Source organism: Streptopelia decaocto, assembly GCF_964273445.1.
Source record: "Streptopelia decaocto genome assembly, chromosome: 6".
In the NCBI taxonomy this organism is placed as follows: Eukaryota; Metazoa; Chordata; class Aves; order Columbiformes; family Columbidae; genus Streptopelia; species Streptopelia decaocto.
This window is the reverse complement of record NC_138660.1, coordinates 5,171,633-5,184,140: the sequence shown is the minus strand read 5'-3', so window position 1 is coordinate 5,184,140 and position 12,508 is coordinate 5,171,633. Positions and strand designations below refer to the sequence as shown.

Below are 12,508 nucleotides of genomic sequence, written 5' to 3'. Positions count from 1 at the left end.
CCTCAGCAGGGCAGGTCAGGACAAGAGCAGCTTTTGTGCATCAGCGAGAGCACAGCTGCCTTGAGCTATGGCTGCTGGAACAGACCTTTAGTTACACATCTCTCTGTGTGACACTCTGACCCTGACATTTATCTGAGTGGAGTCTTCTTGTCACTGTGGGTGACAGCAGCATCCTGTTGCCTAACAGTATTGCCCCGGATGGTCAAGCCATGGATAGTCCCTGTTACCCGGGCCTTGCTGGCACTGATGTGTAGCAGAGATGGCTAAGCCTGCCAAGCAGGGTGTGTTTTATTTGTCTGGAGTGCCATGAGCAGACAAAGAAGGGTTAAAATAACAGAAAGCTGAAAACCCATTATCTTTGGGAGCTGTGATTTTTCCTTTTTGGGTAGGTAGGTTCCATGGGACCCTGTCCCCCCAGATAGTGGAAAGGTCACCCTCCCATACCTGATTTCCACGCAGCTTTCCCTGGCAGCCTGTCCAAACAAGGCTGTTTTCCTTCCCCGCCCTTTTCCTTCCTTCCCTTCCCTTGCACTTGTTGCCTCGCACAGATCTGGCTCCAGCCCTGGGCGGTGCTGGGGCCCCAGAGCCCAGGTGAGCTGTGACCAGGGATGCTCAGTGACCACAAGCCCCAAGCCTGCTTAGCTGAGAGCTGCAAACAAGAGGCTCAGGCATTCCTGACTTTGTCCTGATCAGAAATATTGTTGAAAGTGGCCAAAGCCACACTTTTGCCTGTTTTTGGACTTCTTTTGTGTTTTTTCTCTAGTGACTCTGTGATGCAGTGCCCATTCCTCAAAGCACAGGACCAATTGGAGCTGTGTCTGAGATAACCGCTGTCCCTTTTGCCTCTGAGGTGCTTTTTGATACTCTAGCAGGAAACCTTTGGAAAACCCGGCCCAAAAAACTTGGGCAGTTTCCAGTTCCTTCTTCAGTTCCCCAAACCAGGGCAACGTACTTGGGGGGCTCTCATAGACAAGTAACCTTTGCCCGTGCCACAGCAAAGTGATCGCTTACCTCCCTTGGAGAGGTTGCTTGTTCCTTGGTGACCTCTTGCTGCCATGGGGCAGCTGCCATGTGCCATTGCAGCACGTGGAAAGGCCAAAGCCACAAGCCCAGTTTTGTGGACCTCATCCAGAAGAAATGTCCCTAGGTCGCCCTGATAGTCCTGCCTTAGAGACACCAATCTCTGGAATGGATCTGAGCTATATGCTAAGCTGTAGTAAGATCAGAGCTTGCAGGAAGGGGTGGTTGGGTTGTGTTTGCCATCTGGACAATGGCACAAATCATGATGCTTGTACCATGAACATGTGTTAGGTGCTGTCACAGGAGCGTGTGTTTCAGAACAGTTTACAGAGTTAGGGACACAGACATCGAGGGAGATGGGCTGGATTTGACCTCAGCCTGGCACTCAGTTCTTAACTTGGGATCCAAGATAGTGAAATTTTTGATGGTTTCATGATATGCAGTTTTATTTGGGTCAGTGAGAGCACAGTGTATGACTTTGCTACCCTTTAGGGAAGGAAAAATCAGTACACCATCTAATGATTCAGCACACAGGGCTTCTTAAGAGCCTACGGGAGAAAGGTGTTTTAATTCTGTGTTCAATCCTGAATAAGCTGTTAATTTGAGTTTGCGATTTCCTTGGAGCCCAAAGGAGGAGAGTCTGTGATCAAACAGAGTGGCTCAATGCTGCTTTATCCTCCTTTCCCTGTTTACAAAGGTTGGGCTCATCATAACAAACCTTTGACTTTCAGCCCTTGCGATGGTTCTCCCAGACCATTTCAAGAGTCCTGCAGGATCCAGCAGTGGCAACAGCCCTGTGACCCCAAAAAATCCGGAGTGCTCTGTGCGTAAAGACTGCAGCTGCCTCCTCTGAAGGATGCTGCCCCTCTTACCCAGCCTGCTGGCTCCTGGTCGGGGTCTGCAACCCTTTTGCAGAGCGGAGGGGCTACAGGAGCTGATGGGACACTGATCTGGGGGCCAGCAGCCTTTCCTGGAGAATGAGGGGCTGCTTGGATATATAGGGCTCAGTTCTGTGCTGTTTTCCAGGCAGTTCAGCACATAAAATCACTGCAGACATTTTCAGCAAAAAAAAAAAGTCTCCCTGCAGAACCATTCTGTTGCTTGTTGAAAGAGGATTAATTTTTCCCTCTTAAATAAAATGAGCCATGTTTGAAATCCGAAAGCCCTTGCCGAACGGCTTCTTGGAGCTGCAAAGAAAGCAGCTTCCAGGTCACATCATAGCCTCCTGCTGGACGCGGATCCAAACTGCAAACCCTTCTAACAGCTCTTTAATAACTCCGCACAGAAGGAAAAATCTGTCACCTTTCCCTCTGTGGTTTCTTCTCTGTTCTAATGCACTGGAGGAGCGAGATGGAGCCGGGAAAGTTTTCAGAGAAAGACTCGTGGGAACTACAGCTGCCGATGGAGAAGACTCATTTCTTTAGTGTCTGAGGGGAACCGCAATCGCTTTGGTGAAGGGTGGTGTGCGTGGGTGGGTTTGGAGGGGTGAACCGTTATGACCCATGCATTTCAAAAGAACCACAAACACTTTATAGTAACAAAGGGTGGAAAAAGCGAGAGGTTTCTGCAACGCATGTGACTTTTCCCTGAGGTTTGGAACCCTGCGATATGTTCCAGGCCATGGTGTTTGCGTGTCAGTCTCGGTGAGTTAAGCTTTCTCCCACAAGCCTCACTTGAAGTTGTTGTGATGACTGAGAGCCTAAAATGTTGCTTCGTTTTTTTTCCCCCCTCTCTCTCCTTTCTTTGTTCCCCACCCCCTCTCCTCTCTGCAGCTGAAGCTCTCGTTTACCTTGGACCAGGACAGCGGGATGCCTCAAGGCTGCTACATCTACCAGTACCGGGACAGCAACAAGTAAGATGCACATGGCAGAGAGGGGAAGGTGCATTGAAAGGCAGAGGGATCACAACTGGTTGTACCACTTAAAAGTAGATTAAAGCAGGCTTCAGGCTCGACCTGAAACTGGGAACAGCTCCTCTAAAGGCCAGATCCTTTCAAATGCACAAGGCCCTGCAGCCCCCCCTTCTTCTGCAGCATTTGAAAAGCTGCCTGCTGCTTTTCTTTAACTAAAAGGCCGGCTCTTGGATACCACTGTGGCAGAACTCACCCAAGCTTTGCCCAGGGGCGTTTGCAGCTCAGACCCTGCACTGTTTGGTGACTCTGGGAGTGTGGGCTGGGGATAAGCCATCAGAGACTGGGCAGCCCTCACCTCTGCTCACCTAGAGACACACAGCACCCCATTCTCTCTGCTAAAGCACATGCGTGGGTTCACCGAGTGGCCTTTCATTTGTGGTACTACAGCCCCTGTGCAGCCACACACTCTGTTTTTATGAGGTACCTTGTGATATTCAAGCTTTGAATGTGCTTGGAGCACAGAGTCCTCAATTTCTAGGTATGCTGCCTATTTTTACTAGCTGCTGTAGTGAATTGGCACCCAAGATGTTTTTATTTCAAATCACATTCTCATTATCAAATTGACAGCAGCAGCAGCAGCACAGTTCAGGATATTTCTGTGTTTGCGCTGGGTTACTCTGCCTGAATACCAGCATGCCATAAATCCATAGCCTGTTACCTCCACCCGTATTGTTCTGCTTCTTGCCAGTTATTGAAGGCTAACCTAAAAAAAGGAGCATAAATGAAATTGTCAATGAATGAAACAGCCTGTAATTATAATAGATCTGCTCTGAAACTCTGATGAGAACAGTCCTGAGGAGGCTGAGGGGCATCTGCAAATAGCACCTACCCCTTTCTAAGATGAGAAATCTCAGTGTTTAAACAAGAAGAGAGATAATTTCTGGGAGAATCCTTCCCACCTGTGGATGGGAGGTTAGCACACTGTACACAGTCCCATCCCAACTATCTCAGCCCCAGAGGCATGGATGAGGGGAGCTGATACCTCCAGCACCACCGAGCTAACAGGGAGACGTGTGGTTCAGCGCAAAAGCATAAACTCAACAAGGGAAGAATGTTTGTTTTTGAGGCTTTAAAAGGCGGTGGTACACAATGGGCAGCGACAAAAAGAAAACCTGTTGGGCTTTGTTAAGGATGTTTATAGATCCGATGTTTCTAATTGTGTGGCGTATATCAGCAGCTGCGTTATTTTCTGCCACAGACCCTCCTCTCCCTGGGCTCCAGTGGGTGTTTTGTGCCATTGTTTAAGGAAACTCCGGGGACGGGAGTGCAGCTATTTTGTTTAGCGCTAAGGCCAATAGCAGTTTCGCTTGGAAACCTTGCTTTTAGCTGTGAGTGGTCCAGCATGTGACAAAGTAGCTGTGGCACGTTGGCAGCTGTTGATTTAGAGACGTATGGCTGTGACCGGTGTTTTTGGCAAGCGTGGGAGCTGAGCCACCCCGAGCCATGCCAGCCGGGATCGCGGCTTGCAAAATTATGGTGCGGGCAGGATGAGTGGGATTGCAAGTAAACCCAGACTTTCTGCGTATCTGGTGAATCCAAACTGCAGTTTTACCTCCCTGCAGGGGCCCTGCTTTGTAGTTTATAGCTTGCTTGGCCAACCTGGGGGGAGCAGGATCCCAGTCCCTAGGGAGAACCTCGCTAAGTTTGTGGACGCACTTATCCCCCTAAGCCCTGTGTACGGAGCCCAGCGCCTCCGACAGTCCTTGACCGGTGAACTGAAGCGTGGAGCTGTGCTACAGCTGGCGTATTCTTGCAGGTAAAGTGCCCTTGAGTCAGACGTGCTCAGTTCTGGCTGTGCCCTGAGCGATTTTGGAAGAGCTCACGTGCACTGCAGCTTTATTGGCACCAGAGGATTGTGTTTGAACAGCTGATAGTGAAACGAAACACCAGAGTAGGCTGCTGCTCAGACAGGCAGAGACTGTACTTCTTAAGTACCGGGTCTTTTATAGGGTTAATTTGTTATCCATACAATAGCAGGGTAGTTGTGATAGTTTTTCCCTAGCAATTTCCCAGGGTAAATTGTAGGCCTTGTGTTCTCCCAAGCCTTGTCAGGCTTTGACAGTACTCATCAGAACCTGAGGGTATAACAGCTCTTCAGAATTCTTCCAAAGATGTATCTAGAAGTTAAACCAACATAACGAATGTGTCTGCACCATGTTTTGAAGCCATTCACAGCCCAGGGAAGAGATGCTGGCGATACGCTGTGCATCCCTGCAAGCTCATGCATGGGAAAGACTGGAAATGTGCACCCCGGAGCCCAGCATCCTCAGCAGAGCGTTGGGGCTGGACCTGCGCTGGGCACAGATTCATGGCAGGAGCGTGGGTGGCTGAAGCTCTTTAGCGGCAGCTTTAACAGGAGGAAGCAGAGGTGATCCTGGTTGATGGGAACCCATTCTAACCTGGGCCGTGTGCCCGGGAGATCTGTGAGAGCGGGGCTGTGCGTGGCAGGGCTCAGTGCCACCCTGGTCACCAGAGCAGTGTCCCTTCCCCTCCAAGTGGCAAATGCTGTTCCAAGCTGCAGCCAGACGGGGCCACCGGAGAACAGCAGATACTGGCCTCCTGCTCCCAAAACAAAAGACTGCAGCATTGCTGGAAGTGTAATTACCAGAGCAATTAAAATTTCTATTGCTTAGGCTAGAAGTGCAAGTACCATGCAGGCTCTTACAAGGGCAGTCAATTGGAATTTGTTCCCTTTAAAGTGATAAAACCCTGCTGAGGGATTTTTGCCTGCTCCTGGTGGCTTCCCGTTGCCTGCCCGCCTGCAGCAGCGTTCGTGGGCACAGCACTCGCCAGGCGCCCGCTCTGCTATCACACCCTGGGTGCTGAGCACTTTGGGGAGATTGGGCTCAGTGGAGCTGGGGCTGAGAGCAGGAGAGGTGCTGAGCAGCCAGCTGCTCACCCCTCCACCCCCTGCTGTAATATATGGGCATCCAACGGCACTTGATCGTCCCAGTAGCGATCCGAGTGCTGTGCTTGGCGCTGTGTGGAGAACAGAAGCTGTCACTGCCCCTCTGGTCACAGGGGGGAGACCAGGGGACATCACTTCTCTTTTTCCTGCTCAGAGCCAGATACTTTCCACCCCTTGGCTGCCAGTTCTTCAGTCCTTCTTGGCCCCAGATGAAATGACTTGACGTCACGCAGAAGCAAGCAGTCTGATCTCTCATTTTTAAGCCACTTTACTTAAATTCTCCCTAATGGGGATCAGTCAGTGTAATTGACGGAGCACCGGGGTGCTGCGGAACAGCTGTCCTGCGATGGGAGCGCTGTGCCGTGACACGGGGGTGGCCGGTGACATGTGCTGGCTGACATTCAGAACAGGAGCGTATGGTCGTCTTTCAGGTGGCCCCCATGCTGTCACTTCCAGCAGGGACAGCCCTGCCAGCCGTCCCGCCGTGTGGCTGCGGCACGAGTCGGGTGTCGAGGGTTTCTGGCTGGGTTTCTCTGACCCTGCAAAGGATCCGATTGCAAAACCCCGCCAGGCAGTAAAAGATCATCAAGGCTGTTCACATCCACTATGGCTCGTGAATCCCATCTTACAACACACAGTCGCTGGTCCCAAATCTAGAATATGAGCCCGGCTGCACGGTGCGGCTGGTCCTGCTTCCGTGGGCTGCCCAGCGGTGGAAGGATGAGATCAGTAAAGGTTACAGGTGATCATGAAAGGCTTCTTCCAGCCCAAGTGCGGGAAGAGCCAAAGCCAGCTTGAGATCCCCCTGGAAGAAATTAATTGTGACAAGTTTAGTGTCCTTTGGCTGCATCCAAGAAACAGAAGATTCAGTCTGTTTTCTGCATTCACTGTCACTACCCAGACACTTCTCCTAGGCTCTGCTCACCTACCCACAACAAGTCTGACCCTTCAAATGCCTTTGTCTTCCTCTCAAGACTCTTTTAATTAGTCACCTTTCTCAGATGATGCAGTGCTCAGGGTCCTTGCCATCCCAGACCCACCAAGGAGCCATAAATAGCTGTGAAGATTCACCCTGTTACATGGGCCATATCTGCAGGGTGCTGTGATGCTTCCTTGTCCCCAGCTGGTTCTCCTCCAACATGGTTTTCTGCTCCCTTAACCTCCAGGCACAGGTCTCTTCTGTAGGTCTCTTCCTCACGTCACAGACGCCGCCTTTGCTGATAAACCAGCTTGCCGTTCGCCAATGCATTTAATTTTAATTCCTTGCTGCAGCTGCGGTTTGTGTCAGGATTATGAATTTGCAGTGGGGGCTTTCATGTTCTCTTCAGAGTAATTTCTAAACCCAGAGGAGCAGCATCTCGCATGGAAGCACTTAAGAGGCCTCTTAGTAAAGCAGCGTTGGAGTATTGATCATCTTATCTCTCCAGGGAGCTGGAGCGCTACAGATAGAGCTGCTGTGCAGTGTAGCCACTTGCGGGCAGCACCACACAACTCTTCAGGATGAGAAGTGAAAAATAGCTCCAGTTGAAAGGAAAAGTGGTGCCCCCTTTTATATAGAGATCAATGATGCTTGGTACATTGGATTATCACTTAAAACACCAGGACTTCAAATGCCAGGGTGCATGCACTCCTGATGCTGACAGGCTAGTGATAGATAATGCTGTTTGGGTTACCAACCGAGCTCCTCTCTGCAATCTTTTCATAAGGTGAATGTAATATCTGCAGTGGTGTACCCAACATTACATCAGGAGAGCCAGCCTATAATTATGCTTGAATTGTCTGAACGGGTTATTTGTCACAAACACATTAGCTCACTCCATTTGTTGCTACTGTTCAGGGCTGCAGCAGGTTTGGTGTAAACAGAGCTTGGGTAGAGGTTTGGGGGGGGGTATTTTTCTGAATAGAGCAAAGCAGAACTGTTTGGGGTTTATTCTTTTTTGCTAGGAGAGCTGTAGACTGGTAGTGCTAGGAACAAAATACGTAAAGCAGCTGACACAGCTTAAGTGATTTGTTTTCAGATGTACTTCCCAGGTTCATGTGTTGGACTTTAGCATGGACGTGGTTGCTTTGCAATGAGCTAGCAGGTTTATCATGGTATGTTTTGTCCTTTATGATAAATTGAGGCTTGCAGAGTGGGTTGTTTGCACAAAGAGCCGCTGCACAGTTCACACCGTCACTGGGTGCCTGACCTGCCTTATTACCTGCTTGTTCCATGACATTGGTCCCAGAGAGCGGCACTGCCTGTATTGGTGTAAAGGAAGTAATTGTCTCCCCTAATGGCATCTGATCTTCTGGTCAGTGATCAGCAAATAAGTGCTTTGGCCTACCCTGACCTGCATGGCCAGGGAAGACTCTGAAGGTGGCATCTCCTCTTGTTTGTCTTGCCTGGCAGGTGGGGATTTCATGGGGGAAATCCAAATACATGTAACCCCTTGACATCTTGGGCTTGGGTGGACACTGTCTAGGAACAGCTATTCACCTGAAGCTTATGAAATGCCTTGTTTAGATTTCAGATCAGAATCAAATTAATTCCATTTCTGGAAATGATCTGCCAGCCAATATCGGATTCTCCAGGGTGAGACTTTCACTTCAGGATGCCCTGTTGGACAAGCTGGCTGAGCTGGGACCAGGCATGTCCCGCTGCACTACAGTCAGCACTGCAGAGAAGATACCAGGGTGTGAAGGGATTGAGAGCAGCCCTGCTGAGAAGGACTTGGGGGTACTGGTGGCTGAAAAGCCGAACATGACCCAGCAATGTGTGGTTGCAGCCCTGAAAGCAAACCGTGTCCTGTGCATGACCAGCATGTCAGAGAAGGCGATTCTGCCCCTCTGCTGTGGTCTGTGAGACCCCACCTGGAGTTCTGCGTTCAGTTCTGGAGCCCCCAGTGTAGGGAGGACATGGACCTGTTGGAGAGGGTCCAGAGGAGGCCACGAAGATGATCAGAGCGCTGGAATGTCTATCCTGTAAGGAAAGGCTGAGAGAGTTGAGGATGTTCAGCCTGGAGAAGAGAAGGCTTGGGGAGACATTATTGTGGCCTTTCCATGCTTAAAAGGGACTGATAAGATGGGGACAGACTGCTTAGCAGAACCTGTTGCAACAGGACAAAGGGTAGTGGTTTTGAACTAGAAGAGGGGAGATTTAGACTAAATATAAGGAAGAAATTTTTTACGATGAGGATAGTGAAACACTGGAACTGGTTGCCCAGAGAGGTGGTAGATGCCCCATCCCTGGAAACATTCAAGGTCAGTTTGGATGGGGCTCTGAGCAACCTGATCTAGTTGAAGGTGTCCCTGCTCATGGCTTTAACAGTCCCTTCCAACTCAAATGATTCTGTGGTATTTGACAAAATAGAAAACTAAGCAGGTTGGAGTTTTCCTTATGATACCATGTCTTGTTTTTTGTTTGCCTAATTGTCACTAAACTTCACCCAAGTCAGCAGGTGATGTATATCCTTCACCTGCCAGAGAGTAAGCGTTGGAGTGAGCCAGTCAAGGGTGGCAAATTATTCTGTCACTGTATGCTGACATAAACCAGACATCCCGTTTTTGGCATTGGTTCAGTGTAGGGTAAATTGTCCAGGAGAATAAGTCTGGAGGTTGAGTTTTAAAACTTAGAAAGATACGTAATCCTTCCTGCCTAAGGTATGGGCTTGGTTTTCTGTATGCCACAACCAAAGGCTGCTGGGGCACGTGCCACAAAATAGCCATTGTCACTTGAGACTTTTAGAAGTGGAGAGTTGTTTTTCCTTGCAGAAGGGACCCTGTGGCCCTTTCTAGGTGAGGAAGAAGGGCTCTTGCAAAAGACTCTGCCCAGGTACTACTTAGCTGCTTTTCTTGACACAGACCTGCCTCCTCCTGCCACCCTGCTGCTAATAACAGGTTTCCAATCTATCAGTGCTGTAGAAATAGTAACTGCCAGCTCCCTGGAGTGTCAGTGCCATGTGGGGGCTGCGCATGGAAAAGGTGATAAGGAAACCTGCCTTTCCCCTCAGCAAGCAGATGGGATTTGAAGATAATCTGACCCCTTCCAAATGAATGTTTGAAGCTTTCTTTGGTGGCCTACACAATATGCCACGTTGACCAGTGGGTCTCGCTGAACCCTCAGCAGGGTACCAGAGCAGTCTGTGCGCTCCCACCCTCACGGAGGAGGAGGAACTGGGCTCTTTAACCCGGGTGAGCACTGGGCCTGCCTGGGTTGAATCAACAGAGTTTGTGGTCTTACCTGTTTCAGTGTGTTTGCTTGGAGAGGAGCTGCAAAACCTCCTTGTGTAGTGTTAGATGTCTGGGTATTCAGTGGCAGTCAAGTAGGTGAGAAAATCAGCTGCAGTTGTAATTGAGTCAGATGCTGTCTCCATGTGTCATCCCTGGAGATCTGTTTATATATCCATTTGCTTAACAATACATTTGGAAGCCCTCACCAGCATTTCAGTATAATTTCCCTGGCCTATATAGGCCTGACTAATGCCCAAGGCAGTGAGCTAGATCTGGACTAGAATTGCTAACCAATAGATTTGGGTTTCCTTAGTGGCCGTGATTCAGATGAGTCTCTGATTAGCCCTTAGGTGCACAGAAGAGGACAGGTCTGATATGGGAGAGAGTGAATAATCCTCCTTCCACAAGAAACACCTCTCAATTTCACCCTGAACCCAAGTTGCTGCGTTGATTTTGTGTCCAGGAGGGTTCTCCTGAACAGAGGTCTGGCTAGGAAATCACCAGGGCCCCTAGCCACCCCTCTCACAGCAAGATTTCTAGGCATACTTTTTTGTAACAAATAATGGAAAATGAGTCCTTGTTTTGGCTTAGTCTCTGTGTCCTTGAATGAACAGTCGTAGTGCAGAGTGACTTCTCTGCCAGGTATAGGTTTTGCTGTTTACTCTGTGATGTTACCATCAGGGAGCACTGGGACCAGTGGGCAAGTGCATGGGCTGCCGCCTTTTGCTTTGGTAGGATGCGCTTTAGGTACGAGCTGACAGTGCGAATCTGCATGGAACTTTCCAGTGGCAGTGGAGTGAGGCCAAAGATGATGAAGGGGATGCTGAGCACTCGGGAGCATGTGTTGTGCTGGTGGTGATGAAGAATGCTGTGCCTGGAGATGGACCTTCCAGTCCTGCTTGCCAGCCTGCTGTTCAATCTGTGCTTTCTGCCTGGAGAGATCCAGGGCGTTCAGTTTGCCCTGGGCAGGACCTCTACGGTCTGCTCAGCACTAAGTACCTTGATTCCCCAGGGGATCAGCAGCGTAAGCTGGAGTAACCGGGTGGATTGTCAGCCAGCTGGGATTGCTCTCTCATAAAGAGCTGCTGGCTGAAAACTGAAGCATTCGAACTAGGAATAAAGCACACATTTGAAAGGCAAGAGAGAGATTAACCACTGGCAAAATGTCCCAAGAGAAGACCAGGGAATTCTCCACTGCTCAAGGACAAGTGCATTTCTGGAAGGTGTTTTAGACCCTACATGTCAGTGGGTTTCATGGAGTGGTAGCTACCTGAAGCCCTCCAGGCACAGGTGTTCAGCTGTTGGAATAATCCGCCCGGTCTTAAATTCCTGGCACACTGCTCTGTGTTAATGTAGAGGATCAGCTTTGCATTGACACCACTGTCTTCTTTGCAAAGCTGGGTTTTGCAGCTGCTGGGCCTGGAAGAACAAAGCATTTGCTTAGAGTCCTGCTCCCTCTTCGCATACTCTGCTTGGAATTATGTCCTTGCAAATCAGAAGGTGAGAGAGGAAGCATCTCTCCTTACGCCCTCCCGAGCAGCAAGGGTGAGCAGTTCTATTTTTCCAGCTATTTTCTGTGCTTTGCTCTGAGTCTTGCTTTTTCAACTGTTTTTCCACAGTTCAGAGCAGCTAGATCAGTCTGGCAATGGACTCTGTTCCCTCCACATCTCCCTACTTCTCCATTGGAAAAAGCAGCTTTGAATCACAAGCATGTTTTGTGTGCTCAGCTCCTCGCGGTGTCAAGGTCACCCTGAGTGGGGGTCCTGCTATAGCTTAGCATTTTCACCTCTTTCCATTTGCCATGCATTAGTCAATCTGGAGCCTAATGGATTTGTAACCTGGCTTTGCCTGTATCATCTGAGACGTTCCCAGCAATGTAAGAGGATTTGGGCACAACTTCCTTTCAAGTTAATGGAAAGATCTTGCTTGGAAAGAACCTGCTTGAGGATCTGAGTGTGCTTTGCATTAATGTTTCTGTTAATTTTAATGGGAGATGGTTCTAAATTCCTCAGATCAGCTCCGAACATCTTAAATTTTGTGTCCTTCACCGGCCTCCTCTGAAACGGGGCTGATGAGCAGAAGCACCCTTAAACGAGCAGCATCATTATTGACCAAGACGTCCTGCAAGTTTTTCTGCCTCTGTTGTTAGCTCTGGAAATGTCCTGTTCCCTGTGACCCCACTGGCCCCCTCACCAGCTCACCATGCGCAGGGCAGGAGGTCCAGGGTCAGCTCTCAGCTCGGAGACCGTCCCTTGCGTGGTCCCTGACAAGTCACATCACCTGTCTCTGCTCCACCACCGTCTGAAACAGAAAAGTGCAGGGGCCCTCTGGGACTTTTTAATTAGCATTTATAAAGCACTTTGCGATCGCCAAATAGGAGGGAACAGAGGGAAGTGAACTTTTATCGTTACCACTCAAGTCTCGGATACTGCAAAGAGGGGCGGTTCGGCTCTGCT

At 49.6% G+C, this 12,508-nt stretch overlaps 1 protein-coding gene across 3 annotated transcripts in view; it reads left to right on the top strand.

Annotated features, from left to right (window-relative positions):
• DIS3L2 (DIS3 like 3'-5' exoribonuclease 2) overlaps positions 1 to 12,508 on the top strand; it is a 190,738-nt gene that overhangs the window by 148,807 nt on the left and 29,423 nt on the right. For all 3 annotated transcript variants that reach the window (XM_082056350.1, XM_082056352.1, XM_082056351.1), the window contains one exon: positions 2,793 to 2,872. In XM_082056350.1, coding sequence (XP_081912476.1) covers positions 2,793 to 2,872 — 80 coding nt within the window. The remainder of the gene's footprint in view (positions 1 to 2,792; positions 2,873 to 12,508) is intronic.